The following is a 15186-nucleotide window of genomic DNA, read 5'->3' as shown; positions in this document are numbered from 1 at the left end:
CGCTCTTGCTGCTGGTCTTCTTGGTGATGATACTGTAGTGCTGACGTCGTCTCGATGGTCGTTGTCGTCGTCGCTGACTGTTCCGGAAGTCGAAGCTGACAAGTTCGGCGCGCAGTGCAGAAAAGTTGGAAGCGCCCTTCTTATGCGATTTGACGCGTCAAAACTTACCATGCAACTCGGTCACGACCGGTCGTGATCACGCGGTCACGAGTCGAAAGGTCGACGCGTTGTCACAAGCCGTGACTTGCTGCATGGCATCTAGTCATCTCCAGCGAGCAGTCAGGAAGTCGCTTGACTGGCTCAGATCTGTCGAACAAGACGGAAGTGAGCCACCGACCAATGGCTTCAGCGGCATCTCGCGACCTATACAAGTACCAATGGCACTCGAAGCATCCACGTCGAGTGGACTTAGACCCGGCCGGTCAGACAGCAAGCGTGCCTCTGCATCTCCAGACCTACGCTTCGCGACCAAGCGTGCCCGAATGGACGAGGCGAGTCATAGCAAGACGCAGCGGACAGTGATAGCCTCGACTGATGATCTTTTCAATCGTCGCCTGCGAGATGCCAATCCTTCAGCCCAATCGAGCAGCATCAGGACAGCCCGATTCGTCTCCTCAGAGGGAACAGAGGACGCTATGCTAAGACGGCTGGGCAGACTGAACAGAGTCAAAGACACCGTCACTTCACTCGAACGCCTAGCAGAGTCGCAGCTTGCTCAATCGCAGCCTAGCAAGAGTGCGCCTGTAGTACAGCTCACCGTGCCTAGAGCACCCCGCCTTCAGACGGATTCAAGGCTAGCCCAGAAGGGAGCCCGAGAACGTCCCATCGGTCGAGTCGCAAGCAAGGTCAGCGTTGCATGCGTATGCATGTTAGCTGTATCCTGATTCTCCAAGCAGAGCATGAAGGCTTCGGCTGCCTTTGCACCTCCCACGCAAAAAGCTAGACCTCTTCAACCGAGACAAGAGCAAACAGATATACCTCGCTTCCAGAGACCTCTCACTAAGTCAACAAAGCCACGCGTCGTGCCTTTGCCCGATACCCAGCCTGCTCGCCTCCTAGTCGCCAGAGCACAGCTTACACGTCAGGGCAGTGTCGTCGACAGACTTCCAGCTAAAGTCACAACTGTGCAATCCCCTCAGTTAGTGCATAAGCATGTGCGGACCAGACTAGCGCCCGGAGCGACCAGCGAGAGACTGACTGTCACTAGCCCTCCGCAAAGCGTCCTTCGAGAGGTTGAGCCATTAGCCAGAGTGCAGTCATTCGAAGCGTACGATCAACAAGCGTCTCCAACGCCAAGCAGGCAGTCCACGCCCTCGCCACCAAAGCCTGCTGCTCTTGCACCTAATGACACATTACAGTCTTTCAGCAAGACGAGGAGCACGACCAGCTTCAACAGATCATATCGCAAAACGACACGGTACTGTAGCGAGGAGCCTGCCGATCTTGACTATACCCTCGATCTACCGAATTTCGATTCGCCGCACGCAGACGTACGTCTCTCGCCCGCACCCATGTCGACGCCTGCAGTGCGCTCAAATATCATCGACTTCTCGCCACTTCTAGAAGAAGAACGATATCTGACGGAGACCTCGGCAGAGGACGCACAGAGCGAAGCCGATTCGTCAATAGCTGCAGATGATGATACCGTACTCGATCCGAAGCCAGACTCAAGCCGATCCGGCCGTGATACTACGATCACCCGCGAGCCAACTCGTGTCCGCGAGCCATCTGTCGATTCATCCCGTAGACGTCCGCAGACATCACATTTGGACGGCCGCAGCAGCGCAGCGCAGGCCCCGCCGCAGCATGACCCCCTACATATCTCGCCTGAGACGTCAAGAACCACGCCAGGTTCATCGCAAGCACCAATGACTACGAGACGTCCGCCATCTGCGATCGCTGCGCGCCTTTCCTCAGCAAAGAAGCGATTCTCGAAGCTTCAACGACCAGATCGTTCAACAAGTATCAGCGTGGGGCCGGTACTTGCCGACGATGACACCACAACCGGATTTGATATTTACGCTGATCAGACTGATCAAGACGATATGCTTGCATACGAGCGCAGCATTGCTGCCACGCCCCTAGCAGATCGCACATTGCTGCAGGAAGACGATCTCGGCGAAAGACTGTACGCAGCTATCAGCGGAAAATAGCAGCAAAGGAGAGGAGAGGCAATGTACAATGTAGCAACAACAGAAAGCATGATTGTGGAACTTAGACGTGCGATGAAAGACCTTCGAGCATGTACTCATCGTCAGTCGTTAGCTTGCGACCGATAAATCGGACAGCAAAAGTGAGCGTGGCCGCTATGAGCAGGACGAGATCGAACATGCGCCTGAAGGTCGAGCTTTCTGGTAACGAAGCCAAAAGCTGAGATGTGGCCGTATCCGTGTCGCTCGCTTGTGCCGACGGAAGTGATATCATCGACGTAATCAGATATATCGCCTGCGCTCGGCGTTAGCAGCGCTCAAGGAGCCGAGCTCGCTGACTCACCATCAGTTGGCTGAGGAACAGAGTCATGAAGCTGGTACTGATGCCCGAGCTCGTCCGCTTGAAGACGCGCGAGATCGCCACGAGCACGTATCGCATGTTGGCGACAAGAATGCCACCTATGAGCGCCAGACCGATCAAGGCACTCCATGCGTGCACGTCGAGGTCGACATTGACTTCGCTGGCTAGCTTGGCCAGCAACAAAGTGAGGAAGTCATTGGTAGTCCCTCCAGACTTGTTGCTCGATGGTGTAAGCAGATTGATGATTGACTGTTACGGATCCATCAGCATGAGTCGCTGAGCAGAGGGCTTCAGGCGGACTGACCACAAGGACGCGCCAGACACAGTAGACGACGAATAGCCAGCTGGTAGCCACCCAAAGCTTGCCCTTGAGTGTCTTCTGTAGCTCTTGCGCCTCCTTGCGTTTGTACATCGAATGCACGTCCTGTGACATTTGGTACTCCATTGAAGACAGGCCTTGCACTTCCGCGTTGAGCGCAGCGCATTCTGCTCAGCCTCCTTAGCGGAACTTCAGGCGCGGTGAGCAGAACCCTACTCGAGGAGGCAGGATCGCTACTCCATAGCTTCGATAGAAGCGAGCGAGGGGCGCTCTGTTCTGCTGCTTCTTCAGCTTCGTCCAGCTCTTGCCTCCTTTCCGCGAGATCTCTCCGGGTGTGCTGCAAAGATCGTTCCGCGTCAACGATATGCTGATCGCTGATAGCCATCCTGTACGCGTTGCTATGGATCAGCATGCGAAGAGGCAGTGCAGCAGTCGAGCTCGCCCTCGATAACGCGCTCGCCATTCGTAACCGTCCCAAGCAGTCTGGACACAGCCAGCGCCTGACAGCGAAGCGATGAGCAAGACGCCAGGCACGCAAATCCGCTCCAGCACCGAGTTGAAGACACCTGCCAAGACGTGCCCTTAGTACTGCAGCCGTCGCACTGTATTTGGCCCTTACCAAAAGTATGTTGACCAGGCTGCACACCGAAAGCATCGCCGAGCATCTCACCGAGCTTAAAGAAAGCGAACAGATAAAGTACAAACGGTACGAGCGTCAGCGTGGCGGTGACTTTGAGTTGACGGGCATTCGCAGTACGTATGTCTGCTCTTTGCTTTGAGCTTATGCTGCGCCTGAGCTCGGGCGACTGACTTGTTCTTCGGTATGTCAGCAATATGCAAAGTGCCAGCGGGATGAGCACGACAATCAATAGCAGCAAGGCGCCGAGTGAAAGCGTCCAGTTGAAGTAGAGTATCCTGGGCGCACATCATTGAGTCTCGATATAACATCGCGACTGATAGACTGACTGCTGGTCAAACAGATTTCCCGACAGAACGAGCGCGAATAACGTGGCGCTTTCCGAGAAGCATAGGCAGAACACGCCGTCTGATAACTGCGACATGACTGTTCTGCTTTGTGTAGACTTGGCTCGTCCTCCTTCGCCAGGTATGGGCGTCACGGATCCTGATGTACTCGTCGAGATGGGCAAGAGGGAATCCGAAGCGGCGCGGTCACTGGACATATTGGGAGTCATCCAAGGGTAGGACCGCAAGCCTCTATCATTGAGTGGCGAGCTTGGCGATGGAGATCCGTCATCGCTGTAAGGTGAGACAGCATGGGTGCCGCTCTTGCGTCGCCCAAGGTCGGGTGTCTGCAACGCGCTTCGCGATCCCTGTGTCGCGCTTTGAGCTCAAGCGAAGGCGGTCACTCGCGTACGCACATTGCTATGAACATTCGCAGATCGAGAACGTGGCTGTGAGCTGAGCTGATCGTCGCGAATGACTTGGCGAAGGTCTCGGAACAGCGAACGGCGTAAGTACAGCCTCGCAACATAGAAGAATGCGCCGCGCAGCAACAGCAACACAATCTGCTCCACTGTCTTGCCAAGCCGACCCGCCATCCTGCGTGTTGACTATCGCCGTTTGGTCATATGCGCTGTACGAATTCAGTCTCACTGCCTGTCTCGAGGTCACGCTGGGCGGAACGACTATCGACGTGTCTCCCCTTTGGCGCGGGCTGCACAGTAAAGGCACGATTTTCAAGATCTCGACCACTGTTGGCCGGAGCGGTCTTCTTTTCGGGCAGTGATGGCAGATGAGGTGGATATCTATGGCGATGTGGATAGTCTGGACGTACGTGTTGGTCTCTGGAGCTGCCGATACATGCGCAACAGTCGCATTCTTGTGCTTTACATTGCACCCGCTCTTCGGCCCTCTTTTTGTCAGCCGTTGTCGACGCAGTGGCCCATGCTCCCTCTCTGCCTATCCCTGTCGCGGTGCGCAAGCTTGTAAGATATACAATGTTCTGACGCTCGTGTTGTTCCGCTTTCTCGCATGCTCTCGACAATGTACCCTGCATCGACACGCAAATCTTGTTGGCTGTCGCTTGTCGTCGCCCTGACCCCAACTCCTTGACCGTCAAAGACGGGAGCCGACCTCTACGGAGACATTGTCGAAGACAGCAAACCCGTCGCGCCTCAACAAAGACCGCAACAGCAGTCCAGCTTTGGTGCGCCGGGTCAACCGGTGCCTTCCAGACAGCAGCAGCAGCAGCAGCAGCAACAACCCAGTGTCGTACCTTCTGCAAATGGCTTTCCAGCTTTTCTCGATCCCGTAGTGAGTATCAGCACCCTTTGTGACAGGAACACGATTGAATGCTCGCTGGTGCAGGTCGCAAGCCGACTGGACCCATCTCAAGTCGCGCTAACTATCTCAGAAGTGCACTGGGTGAGTCGGCCGCCCAATACAGGCTCAACATGACTCATCGGCGGCTTTCAGTGGACATCAGATGAAGATCTACGCCAGCTCTGCGCCAGTCTCGGCATCCAAATTGATCATAGCAAGATCGCGTACTCCGAGCACAAAGTCAATGGCAAATCTAAAGGGTCCGTTAAGACGCTCAGTGGATGATGTTACAGGACTCTGATTGACGAGCTGTCGCACAGTCTCGTCTATTTGGAATTCCGGACAGCGGCAGAAGCAGCAGCCATGAGGCAATGGTTCGATGACAAGTAGGTCCAGCTGGCCTCCTGGGACACAAACACTGACATATCAGCAGTCAATTCCAAGGCAAGCAGATCAGCGGCCAGCTCGGCCAAGCGGCTCGAGACAGCAATCCTTTCAAGGGTGGCAAAGGTCATTCGCTTGCGACTTGGAGTCGCAGTTTTGGTTGACACGCGTGCAGATTTCGGCATGCCAAACCCTGTGGTGAACTTCCGAGGAGGCAGAGGGGGTGGTGGCGGGTATAACAACGGTCCGTCTCGAGGGGGACCGAGTGGTCGAGGTGGAGGTCAATACAACGATCGTGGAGGCGCAAACGCTGGCGGCTACTCTGCTCGAGCCGCTCAGCCACCTCAACAGATGCCGGGTATGCCGGGTATGCCTGGTATGATGCCAGGCATGATGCCAGGATTCAATGCTGCTGCAATGATGCAGATGATGCAAAATCCCGCGTTTGCGCAGATGATGCCTCAAGGTCAGCCTGGCTACGGTGCAGCCCCGCGTAGCAGTACACGCTCAGGCGCATTTGGCGATCGACCGCAAGACAGTGCGCCTGCAACAAAGAGGCCGCGCGGTGACTAGACATGTTGTCGGCAGTGTCACGCGATCTCTGTACCTTTGAACGCGTTCTTGATTGACATTGACAAGAAGGACAAAATTTGAGTTGAGCTAGCGCAGGCCAAGGTCACACTGCCTTGACTCGCGACAGGGGCAGTAATGCTGCCATCTTGACCGACGAGCGATCGAGCCGGTTCATGACGACGGAGCGACGACCCATTCGAGATGTCGACGTGAGCATGCAGCGGCCAGGCGAGATGGTCACTGATCTGACGAGCAGATGGTCTCATCGAGGACAAGCATCGCAAGAGTCAGATGCCAGTCGTCGGTCAGCATCGCCCGCCCCATTTGCTTCGAGCGGTGAATCTAGCGACTCGATGGACGGCATTCGTCTATCAGGTGGATGGTACTCTGGCAGGAGAGGCTCGGCGCCTCCGCAGACGGTCAAATACGGCAAGGAGGGGATGTCATCTGTCAACATGATACAGTCTGGCTCGGATCCTCTGCCAGTAGCATCGAGCAGCAGCGAAGAGCACTCGCAGGGGTTCAAGCTCAAGGCAACTGAAGCGCCTGATGTCGGCCTGGCGTCGAGCATAGGCCGGAGCCCGAGCTCGACGGATATTGCTCGCTCACTTTCATCATTGACTGCTACACCTTCGACGTTGATCAACACGCCGAAGGGCGGCTCACCAAAGCTCTCGTCGAGCCCATTGCCGTCCTCAAGCTCGTTTAAGAATGTCTCGCGCACACGTACAAAGTCGTCCACGTCGCCCAAGCTCAAGGAGAGGCAGCTGCCAGGCGACGTGACTCCTTCACGTACGCCACTGGTGGCAGATGTACAGCTCTCGAAGTCACGCTTGCTAGTAACGAAGACGCATATACTAGTGCGTCGCGCTTGAAATGTGACAGTGACTTCACTGACATGTCCGTGCAGTATCCACCTCGCGAGACTGTGCCGTTTCGGTCTTGCGTGCTCGCATTTAGGGTCATCTTTCACGCGCTCACGCAGGGCCGCGTTCGACAAGCCGAAGTCTCCTTGAGGTTCTTTCCAGCTGGGGATGACCCCGATGGCGTATGCCCCGTCATCAAAGCAATCTATCCCTCGCACAGTACGCAAGCACCGCCGGTCGAGGAGCGTACGCAAGTACACAGAAACACAAACACAACCCTTGGCGTGTCGATTGGCTATACGCCATACGGCTCGCTGTTCCTGTCTCGCGGAGGAGGAACAGACTACGCTTATACATCTCATCCGTCAGTGCTAGGATCTGGCGTTGAATCGTCAAGAGCACTCTTCACGATTGGCGAAGATCCGGTAGCACATACCGGCGTTACACCTTCGCTCGATCTGGCGGTCTTGCTCTGGCTGCCCGAGGAAGGCAACAACGCTTTCGAAGCCGAGCTATCGGTAGAAGCGACAGTGGGCCGATCTGGCGTAGGTTCAGGCTTCGGACGGCTGCTGGGATCGCCGCGCGTTTGGCGAATGGGCTTTGATGGCGAAACGCAGCTTGGCGAGATGCAATTCGGCGACATGAGCTCGGGCGTCGTCGAGGTCGAGTCACGATCTGAGCGCTCAAGCAGAAGCCCCAGAGAAGCTACCGGAGGCACGTCCAAGTCGCCTAAATCGCATCATTCGCAACGTCATCGCAAACGCGATTCACGCTAGCGCTGTACACATCAACATCCATTCTCACACTTTACGATCGCAAGAAAAGCGCAACAGATGCGTGTGTACCAATGTATATCGCTGCGGGTAGTCTGCAGAAGCATGCGGGATGCAATGCGACAAGTTAAACATCTATGCTTTGCCGTTGAGATCGAGCGCAGCGAGCTCCTTCAATTCCTTCACGACATCCGGCTCTGCCGATATTTTTTGAATTTGCGTGAGCTCAAGCTTTTCTCCGCGTGCACGTCGGTCTTTGAGCTGCTGAATCGAAGAGAGCTTCTTGGTCAGAGCTCGACGCTTTTTGTCCTCGGGCGACAGCGAGACGATGTTATTGTTCGAGTCATTGAGGGCCTGAACGGCAGGCGGTCGCATCGGCGTACTAGGTGTCGACGCCCTCGCCGGTGTCGCCGGACCCGTCGATGGTGCGGGACTGTTCGGCCCGGTGTCTGGTGCCAAGAAGGACGAGTCAGGATCTTCCGTGCCATTCCTACGATTCGGCCTCGGCGTCTTGGGCTCTTTTTTCTTCTTCGATTTTCCGTTCTCCTGATTCGATTGTGTGGCATCTTTGGGCGCCATGCCGGGTATGGTGCGAGGCTTGCGAGGTCCGAACTCGATGGGCTCGTTGCGCGCAGGCGACGCTTGAAAGACGTGAGGTTCGCCGCCTTCGTCTTCACGCTTGAACAAATTAGAGGCGGGTTGTCCTCTTGCGCCTGGCGGGCGATACGCACCCATCGCTTTGACTGCCACACACTGCCTCAGCAACAGCCTCAAGGCAGGGCAGAATTACGAACCTGGTGGTTTGGTGGGCGTTGAGCTCGCATATTGCGCAGAGGGAGCAGGAGCAGGCGAGAGCGACTGACGGAAAGGGAAAAGACTGGCATCTGCCGGCCGCCAGCCTGCTTGGTAAAGCTCCTCCATATCTTGCACATGGACGAGCGCGCCTGTGTGGTGGAAGAGCTTGATGCCATTGTCTACTCTGAGCCGCGGACTCAAAGTAGCGCAGAGGAGATAGCGACCGTCTGGAGACCACTGACACGTGCTGGTATTGGGCGCATCAAAAGTGGTCAGCTTCTTGAGCGTCTTGCGGTCGTAAATATCGATCTCGCCGGCGAGATTGCCAAAACCTGCGAGACATAGCAGTCGACCTTGCGGGTTGAAGGCGACAAAGTTACGCGGCGAGATGCCAAAGTCGTGCACGACATTGACCCGGTGATCGAAGATGGTCGTCTTGGCTGGCATGTAGCCGTATGTCACGACGAATTCCTTGTCATTCGGAGACCATGTGAAGTCGTGGATGGTGCCTTCTCGATCGAGCGTGACGCGGCAATCAAAGGCGCCGGATGCGCTCATGAGATACAAGCCAGTCTCGCCGTAGTAACTTTTGCCGGTCTTGTCGACATCTGTCTGCGTCAAGAAGAGCAGCATCGTACCGGATTGATTCCATTTGATCTGCACTTTGTCTGCCTTGTAGAACGTCTTCTGCGCATTGACGCTTGATAGCGTCTCGAGGTGGTGCGTTCTCAAGCTTGCGGGTGCGCCCTGCAGCACAGCTGGTAAGCTCAAGGCGACGTTTGCTGGTCTTGACTCACCTTGCTCTCTGGCACAAAGACGGCAACGGAAGGGTTCCGACCGCGCGAGAGCGAGACGGCAGCAACACCATCGGCGCGTAGCTTGTCGGCTATCCCCTTTGTGAAATCCGAGGTATCATAGATGTGCACTTCGTTTGCGACGCATCGCACTGCCCGCATCTCATCCTCGGTATATTGCAGGTCCCTGGATGTCAATGAGTCTTGCACAAGTCTCGCCTTGGCAGTGTGCTGACCAGCCGTCATAAGACTTTTGCGTAAAGGAGGCGACTTCCTGTCCCGTATTCGTCGACCACACGCGCAGGTTCTTGTGCTGACTTCCATCCGCTGTCTTGACTGGATGACCGTGCAAACATCAGCGTAGGTTGACTGATGGTCTCGAGGGGGAGTGCTTGCCCATTCGCTCCCAAGTCGAGAAGAAGCTCCCCTTGGGTGAGAGGGCGACCGTGACGACTGCAGGCACGTCTACTGTACACAAGACCTCGTGACTGTCCGCCCGTGTGACTGTCACGCTATTGAGAACGGCGGTACTAGCTCAGCATGCGAGACAGTCCGCAAGTGCTGTCGAGCTGACCTGTTCGACTCGGCATAGGCAAATGTCGAGCCATCGCTGCTCCATGCAAAGTTGCGCGTCGTCCCTGCTGGTCTGCTCTCCGTCGGATGTGCTCAGCCAACGTCGGCGCAGTGGTCCAGGTGATCTGACTGACCGCTGAAAAGCTGAGACGTCTGAGTACTCTGGTGGTCCATTGCAGACGCCTAGCGCCCGCAGAGACCGATCTGAGCATGTGGAAGACGCAGTGAGCGCTTTGCCAGGTCGTGCAGCGAGGGAAGCTTACAAGAGTACTGACAGGCAGACATCTGCCTCGCCTCGCCCTCGTTCGCCAGTTCTCGGTCGTGCCGCTAGTATCGCGCCTTTCGCGACGTGCCAAGTCACAAATCACCAATCAAATGACAGTGGCCAACTCAAAAAACGGTCTCGATGATGCATCAGGGGATCGCCCGCGGACCGCAAGCAGGAGCTTGTTCGATGTATGCAATGCTGCCGTCATGGTCTATAGGTCTATGAATGACTTGGCTATGCTACTTTGGCTGGTCGGACATTGGCCGAGCTGCTCGATGTGCCAGAAGCGAAAGGCTTCCGAGATGGCTGCGTCTGTTCCGCTGCGTTAGCTCAGTGCCTTGTGCTGGGACAGATCAATGAGCGCACAATGACACAAGGCTGCTGCATTTATCATGACGTGGAAGATCGAATGGCTCGAGAAGTAGTTGAACTTGCCGGGCAGAAGATGTTCAGGCAAGCGCTCGGCATAGAGCGCTGCGCCAAACAAATATAGGGCGCCGCTGCTGAGCAGGTAATTGAGCGACAAGACATCATGCGCACGGTTCCACTGCTGCCAGCATCAGCGCGAGAGCTTTCCAGAGCGACGTCGAACATACCCCGTATAGGGCTACTGCATGTCCGACCGGAAAGATCGCGCTCAATCCGAGCGCCGCGAAGATCATCGTGCGGAGTCTGCGATAGGCAGGCGTACGGTACGTCGGCGAAATGACGGTATAGACGGCACCTGCGGACAACACAGTGATGACTGCGGCCCACATGAGTCCATGCTGAACGTCGCAGAAGTACGCGAATCGCAGGCCGGCGATGTTGGAGCCATAGATCTGCAAGACGATACCGACATAATCGAGCTTGTTGTACCGCTTCGCCACTGCATCTGAATGGCAAGCGACAGTGTGGAAAAACCAACTGAATCCGAGACAGAGCGCGCAGCAGATTTTGAAAGCATAAAAGGCGATAGTGTCGGCATAGCTCACCGTCGGCAGCGTAGCATTGTCCGCAGGCCACGGGTCGACGACGTTCCACAGCGCAGCAAGACCAAGTCGGCCTTTGCTCTGATCTGCCGAAGGATTGATGTATCCACCGAGCGCAATCACAACAGCAAGCACGATGAAGCTAGTCGAGCTGAGCAGATGCGTCCAGATGTTGGCCGTCTCATTGTGCAGATAGCCGCAGATGGAGTAGAAACAGGCTCGATAGGAATTGTTCTCTGATCTGTAGCCGGCTGTGATGGCAGGGTTGTCTTGCTGCCACGGCGGCAGCTCGTCATATCGTACTGTTAGCGTCGCAGTATTCACCACTGGCTTTCCGAGTCGCACATCAGCCGCCGAATGTTTTCTGAGCGTGCTCGATGATTCGTCATTGCATGTCATCTACGCATCAGACAAGATTGTCCGCGCAGGTCTTGGCGGCTTCACACCGGCGAAAGGGGACGCCTCAGTCGAATCGAAGGGTGCGGCGACGTATGATACGTGTCAATCGAAATCACAGTCGACACGCGGCCTCGACGCCGACTATCTGTCGGCGTCGATTCTAGCTGGCAGCTCGTGAGCCATGCTGCCGGAATGATCCCATTCGCAGGCGCGGCACGCCGCAAGTGTAACGCAGCATGCCGCTGGAAAAATCGTCGTCACTTGCACGCAATGTCAAAGCTTCATATGTGTTATCTGATGTTTCAGTTGACACGTTTCAGCACGCTTTCATTGGACTTGTATCAATCCTCTCAGAACCCTCCTGCCCTCGATGCATGGCGCAGCCCGATCACATCTCAACAGCGTGAACGACATTGCTGGCTTGCTTCGCACACAGTCTAGATAGATATCATCATTATTGCATAAATCGAAACAACCTGTGATCCTGAATGTGCAGCGCAATCTGGAAAGTGTACACGCGGCCTCTATGAGGTGAGGTGCGGCTTCTCCTTGTGGTCTTCCGATGCACGATCTGAGCCTGATTGAGACTCGAGCTGGGCTGGGTCGACCGGGCCTTGGTTGGCAGGTTCAGACTGCGTAATGATGGTCGTAGTCGGCTGCACTTCGCCGGGCAGGATGGCGTTGACGATGGTCGCAACAATGGCGCCAATAAGGAACGGTGTCTCGAGCACAATCACGATCGAGTCCTCGAACTATACGAGGCAACACGAGTCAGTGAATGTAGTTCAAGCTCTAGTCATCATGCTGACCCCTCTGAGCGCGCGATTGCCTCCGACTTCGGGTGACGTAAAGATGAATGACGCCCAATTGGGTCTGAGTAATGCCCCAAGCCCGAAGACGAGTCCCGAGGTTAAGACGAATCGGTTGCGTCGCCTGCTCAACAGCATCAGCCCTCTTGAAAATCGCAAGGGTCACGCTGCTTACGTGAACGGCATCATCGCGACGACACGGATGCCAGAGGTGACGACAGTAGCAAACAGATACGACGTAGCCCCACCTAGCACCGAGTTGGGAATAGCCAGGAACACTCCGCTGATTTTGGACAGTACGCCGGCTAGGATGAGAAAGACTGCGCAGATGTAACCTGAGAATCTGTTCGCATTACCAGTCGCTGCGATGATACCGCAGTTCTGCGCAAAGATGCTGAGGGGGGGTTGTGTCATGAGGGCTGAAATCATCGAATTGAAGCCGTCTGCAAGAATGCCACCTTGGACGCGGCTCGAATACAACTCGCCTGAAGTTGGCTGACGAGACGCTTCTGAGGATGCAGTGATGTCACCGGTGGCTTCGAGGGAAAGGGCGAGATACACGGCAAGCAAAGGCAGGACGGCTGGACCATATACCTTGAGGGGGAAAGTCTCGACCCAAGTAAATGTGATGACTGGCGCTGATCTGACCGTGGAGCCATCGATGTAGCCTGCTGGACCCGCCACCAGGCAGCCGACTCCTAAGCCGATGACAATGCCCGCGTTCTTCATGAATGGCGAGCCGAAGACCTCGCATAGCACGATGGTCAAGAAAGTGACGAAGCCAAGTCCAAGGTATTGCGCGCTACCCCACGGCAGCGCGTGCTTTGCGAAGATGGTTGGGCACCTGCCAGGAGAGTCAGAATGGAGACACGCATCGTGCGGATGACGCCTACTTTGCAAATATAGAACCTGCTTCGACGGGTAACGAAGAGCAAGGGCCCGCGCCACCCATCCAGTTCAAGATACCAGAATCACCTACGAGTGAAGCGCCACTGTGCAAACAGAGCGTCAACCATCTGCGCTGAAGCCCGAGCTGGCATGGATGCTCGTACGCAGCGCACGCACATTAATATGACGACTATGCCCGATACCACGGGGGGAAAGATCTTGCGAAGCGTTTTCGGATTGACAAACGAGAGCAGCATTTCGAATAGCGAACAGACTGCCGAGGTTCCGAGCAAGTAGCCATATGCTTCCCTGCACTCCCCTCGCGTGACTGTGCCATCCGCGGCTGTTGTGGATGGACAAGTGCCGTTGGCATACAGGACTGTAAAGATAGCCGAGGCGGTGGACAGGGTAGCAAAAGATATTCCCACAACTGTGATCAATCCAGTCCCGTACGTGTAGGTGGTGAAAGGGAAGCGGAAGCGGGTCATCTGGGCAGCGCTAAGTATGCCTGAAGCGATAAAAGCGCTGGAGACGAGATAATTTTGAAGTGAGGGGCCGAAGCCAAGTTCGCTCGCCAAAATGATGGGTGGCGTGATGACTCCAGCGAGCATGGCTAGGAAGTGTTGAAAGCCTGCAACGACAGCGAGAACAATGGGCAGGGTGTCTGTGAGACCATAGAAGGGTGTCGATTTTGTGCGGAAGCGTCCAGTATGAAGGCAAGGCAAGGTCGGAAGACAGAGCCACGCGTAATCAAAATCGCCCAGCCAGCCGTCACGTGTTGTCAGTTTGTGCTACCGTCCAGAATTTGAGCCTGATCAAGCTCAACCCACGGAAGTGACGCACCTTGACTTGATCCAGAGTTGGCAACTTAGTGGTGGTAGAGTCAATGAGAGACGTCAAGTCCTCTGCTGACATTTCCGCCACATAAGGTGCAGCATAGGCGGTCGGCTCCTCGGTGATCATGCTGGCAGATGTGCGCGGTGTCTATGTGTATCTCTGAATGAGGGCAGCACAGTGTCGATTGCTGATACGGGTGGCCGTCTGCTCTTGCGAGACTTATGTATATGGGCCAAGGTGGTGGAGTCTTATCGTTATCAGGCATCTGCCCCACGCGCGGTTCCCGAATTTAGTGTCTTGTGACAATCAGTCGTGATGCAAGCTCAGCTGTCCACGGGATCGTCACACGATCAGCGTTGCGGGTACAGCTGCATATTGTCCACGCTCCGCAGCTTATCTAAAACTCGTTCATTCGGTCGAGCGCCACTCAAACGAAGGGACCATAGCTGGTCGTGTGAAAGCGCTGATACATGATAGTCTAGCCACGCAATGTTCTTGGATCGAAACGGGGCCTGCCTGACCGGGATATGTCATCCGAATCTCGATCCTGCGGCGTCTTCTCCTGTGGAAGCGATAGGGATCCCTGTATTGAGTGCGGCTTGATCACCGCCTTTGCCGCCTCGTCAGCGGCCTGCTGCACTTCAATGACTGCGATGTAGTCAGCAGCGCTCTATAAGCTGGCAAAATTGACGCACTCTGCTGCAAATCCTGCTCGGCCGACTGCTTAGCTCTCTTGCTGTACTTTTTGGCGCCAAGGAATGCTTCCAACCAGCCGATGCGGTCTGAAAGGTCGTCTGGCGCTGCGGTGGGATCTCTCGCTCGCAGCTTGACCGCTCTCAGCTCCCGCAACAGATCCTGATCAGATATGTATTGGCCCCTCCGCGCCTGAGCCACCAATCGCTCGAGCACGCTGATCTGTGCCAGGTAGCGAGATGTTGCAACATCCGCTTCTGTCCTGACTCGCTTGTTGTTGACTGCCAAGGATGTGATAGCGATGAGCAGTACCGTTGGCCAGATATAAGGCGTGAGATTGAAAGCTGTCGCATCGGGTTCGGAGCCTCGGTTTTGGCTGGCAGCTCGTGTGCCATGCTGCCGGAATGATTGTGTTCGCAGGCGCAACACGCCGCAAGTACAACGCAGCAT

The 15186-nt window shown here is 55.6% G+C and overlaps 7 protein-coding genes across 7 annotated transcripts; 3 read left to right on the top strand and 4 right to left on the bottom strand.

Annotated features, from left to right (window-relative positions):
• Positions 1–377: 377 nt before the first annotated feature.
• L969DRAFT_94310 (uncharacterized protein) lies at positions 378–2153 on the top strand (the record flags this gene model as incomplete). The annotated part of the gene is made up of 2 exons (XM_014712378.1): positions 378–845; positions 897–2153. The coding sequence occupies 2 exons, from the start codon at positions 378–380 to the stop codon at positions 2151–2153; spliced, it is 1725 nt and encodes a 574-aa protein (XP_014567864.1).
• A 61-nt stretch (positions 2154–2214) lies between these two features.
• L969DRAFT_621666 (uncharacterized protein) lies at positions 2215–4389 on the bottom strand (the record flags this gene model as incomplete). Its single annotated transcript, XM_014712377.1, has 9 exons — positions 2215–2445; positions 2494–2760; positions 2816–2997; positions 3047–3216; positions 3273–3396; positions 3450–3593; positions 3642–3745; positions 3797–4161; positions 4210–4389. The coding sequence occupies 9 exons, from the start codon at positions 4387–4389 to the stop codon at positions 2215–2217; spliced, it is 1767 nt and encodes a 588-aa protein (XP_014567863.1).
• A 187-nt stretch (positions 4390–4576) lies between these two features.
• On the top strand, positions 4577–6070 carry L969DRAFT_17164 (uncharacterized protein; the record flags this gene model as incomplete). Its single annotated transcript, XM_014712230.1, has 7 exons — positions 4577–4621; positions 4913–5104; positions 5159–5215; positions 5267–5373; positions 5434–5499; positions 5547–5623; positions 5673–6070. 7 exons carry the CDS (start codon positions 4577–4579, stop codon positions 6068–6070), a joined length of 942 nt encoding a protein of 313 aa, XP_014567716.1.
• Positions 6071–6171: 101 nt separating this feature from the next.
• On the top strand, positions 6172–7778 carry L969DRAFT_432985 (uncharacterized protein). Its single transcript, XM_014712376.1, has 3 exons — positions 6172–6279; positions 6327–6930; positions 6981–7778. Exons 1-3 carry the CDS (start codon positions 6272–6274, stop codon positions 7710–7712), a joined length of 1344 nt encoding a protein of 447 aa, XP_014567862.1. The 5' UTR covers positions 6172–6271; the 3' UTR covers positions 7713–7778.
• A 66-nt stretch (positions 7779–7844) lies between these two features.
• L969DRAFT_48767 (uncharacterized protein) lies at positions 7845–10156 on the bottom strand (the record flags this gene model as incomplete). Its single annotated transcript, XM_014712375.1, has 8 exons — positions 7845–8452; positions 8504–9251; positions 9302–9485; positions 9535–9629; positions 9669–9810; positions 9873–9947; positions 10006–10075; positions 10135–10156. 8 exons carry the CDS (start codon positions 10154–10156, stop codon positions 7845–7847), a joined length of 1944 nt encoding a protein of 647 aa, XP_014567861.1.
• Positions 10157–10271: 115 nt separating this feature from the next.
• On the bottom strand, positions 10272–11765 carry L969DRAFT_87176 (uncharacterized protein). The gene is made up of 2 exons (XM_014712374.1): positions 10506–11765; positions 10272–10451 (listed from the first exon to the last, which is right to left on the bottom strand). The coding sequence occupies exon 1, from the start codon at positions 11507–11509 to the stop codon at positions 10670–10672; it is 840 nt and encodes a 279-aa protein (XP_014567860.1). The 5' UTR covers positions 11510–11765; the 3' UTR covers positions 10272–10451; positions 10506–10669.
• Positions 11766–12033: 268 nt separating this feature from the next.
• Positions 12034–15186, bottom strand: L969DRAFT_94305 (uncharacterized protein; the record flags this gene model as incomplete). Its single annotated transcript, XM_014712373.1, has 8 exons — positions 12034–12261; positions 12319–12442; positions 12494–13162; positions 13212–13310; positions 13384–13997; positions 14050–14170; positions 14565–14691; positions 14739–15186. 8 exons carry the CDS (start codon positions 15184–15186, stop codon positions 12034–12036), a joined length of 2430 nt encoding a protein of 809 aa, XP_014567859.1.

The sequence above is a fragment of the Mixia osmundae genome, assembly GCF_000708205.1.
Source record: "Mixia osmundae IAM 14324 unplaced genomic scaffold scaffold_5, whole genome shotgun sequence".
NCBI classification, from domain to species: domain Eukaryota; kingdom Fungi; phylum Basidiomycota; class Mixiomycetes; order Mixiales; family Mixiaceae; genus Mixia; species Mixia osmundae.
The sequence above is the reverse complement of the archived record's forward strand: the minus strand, read 5'-3'. Positions and strand labels throughout refer to the sequence as shown.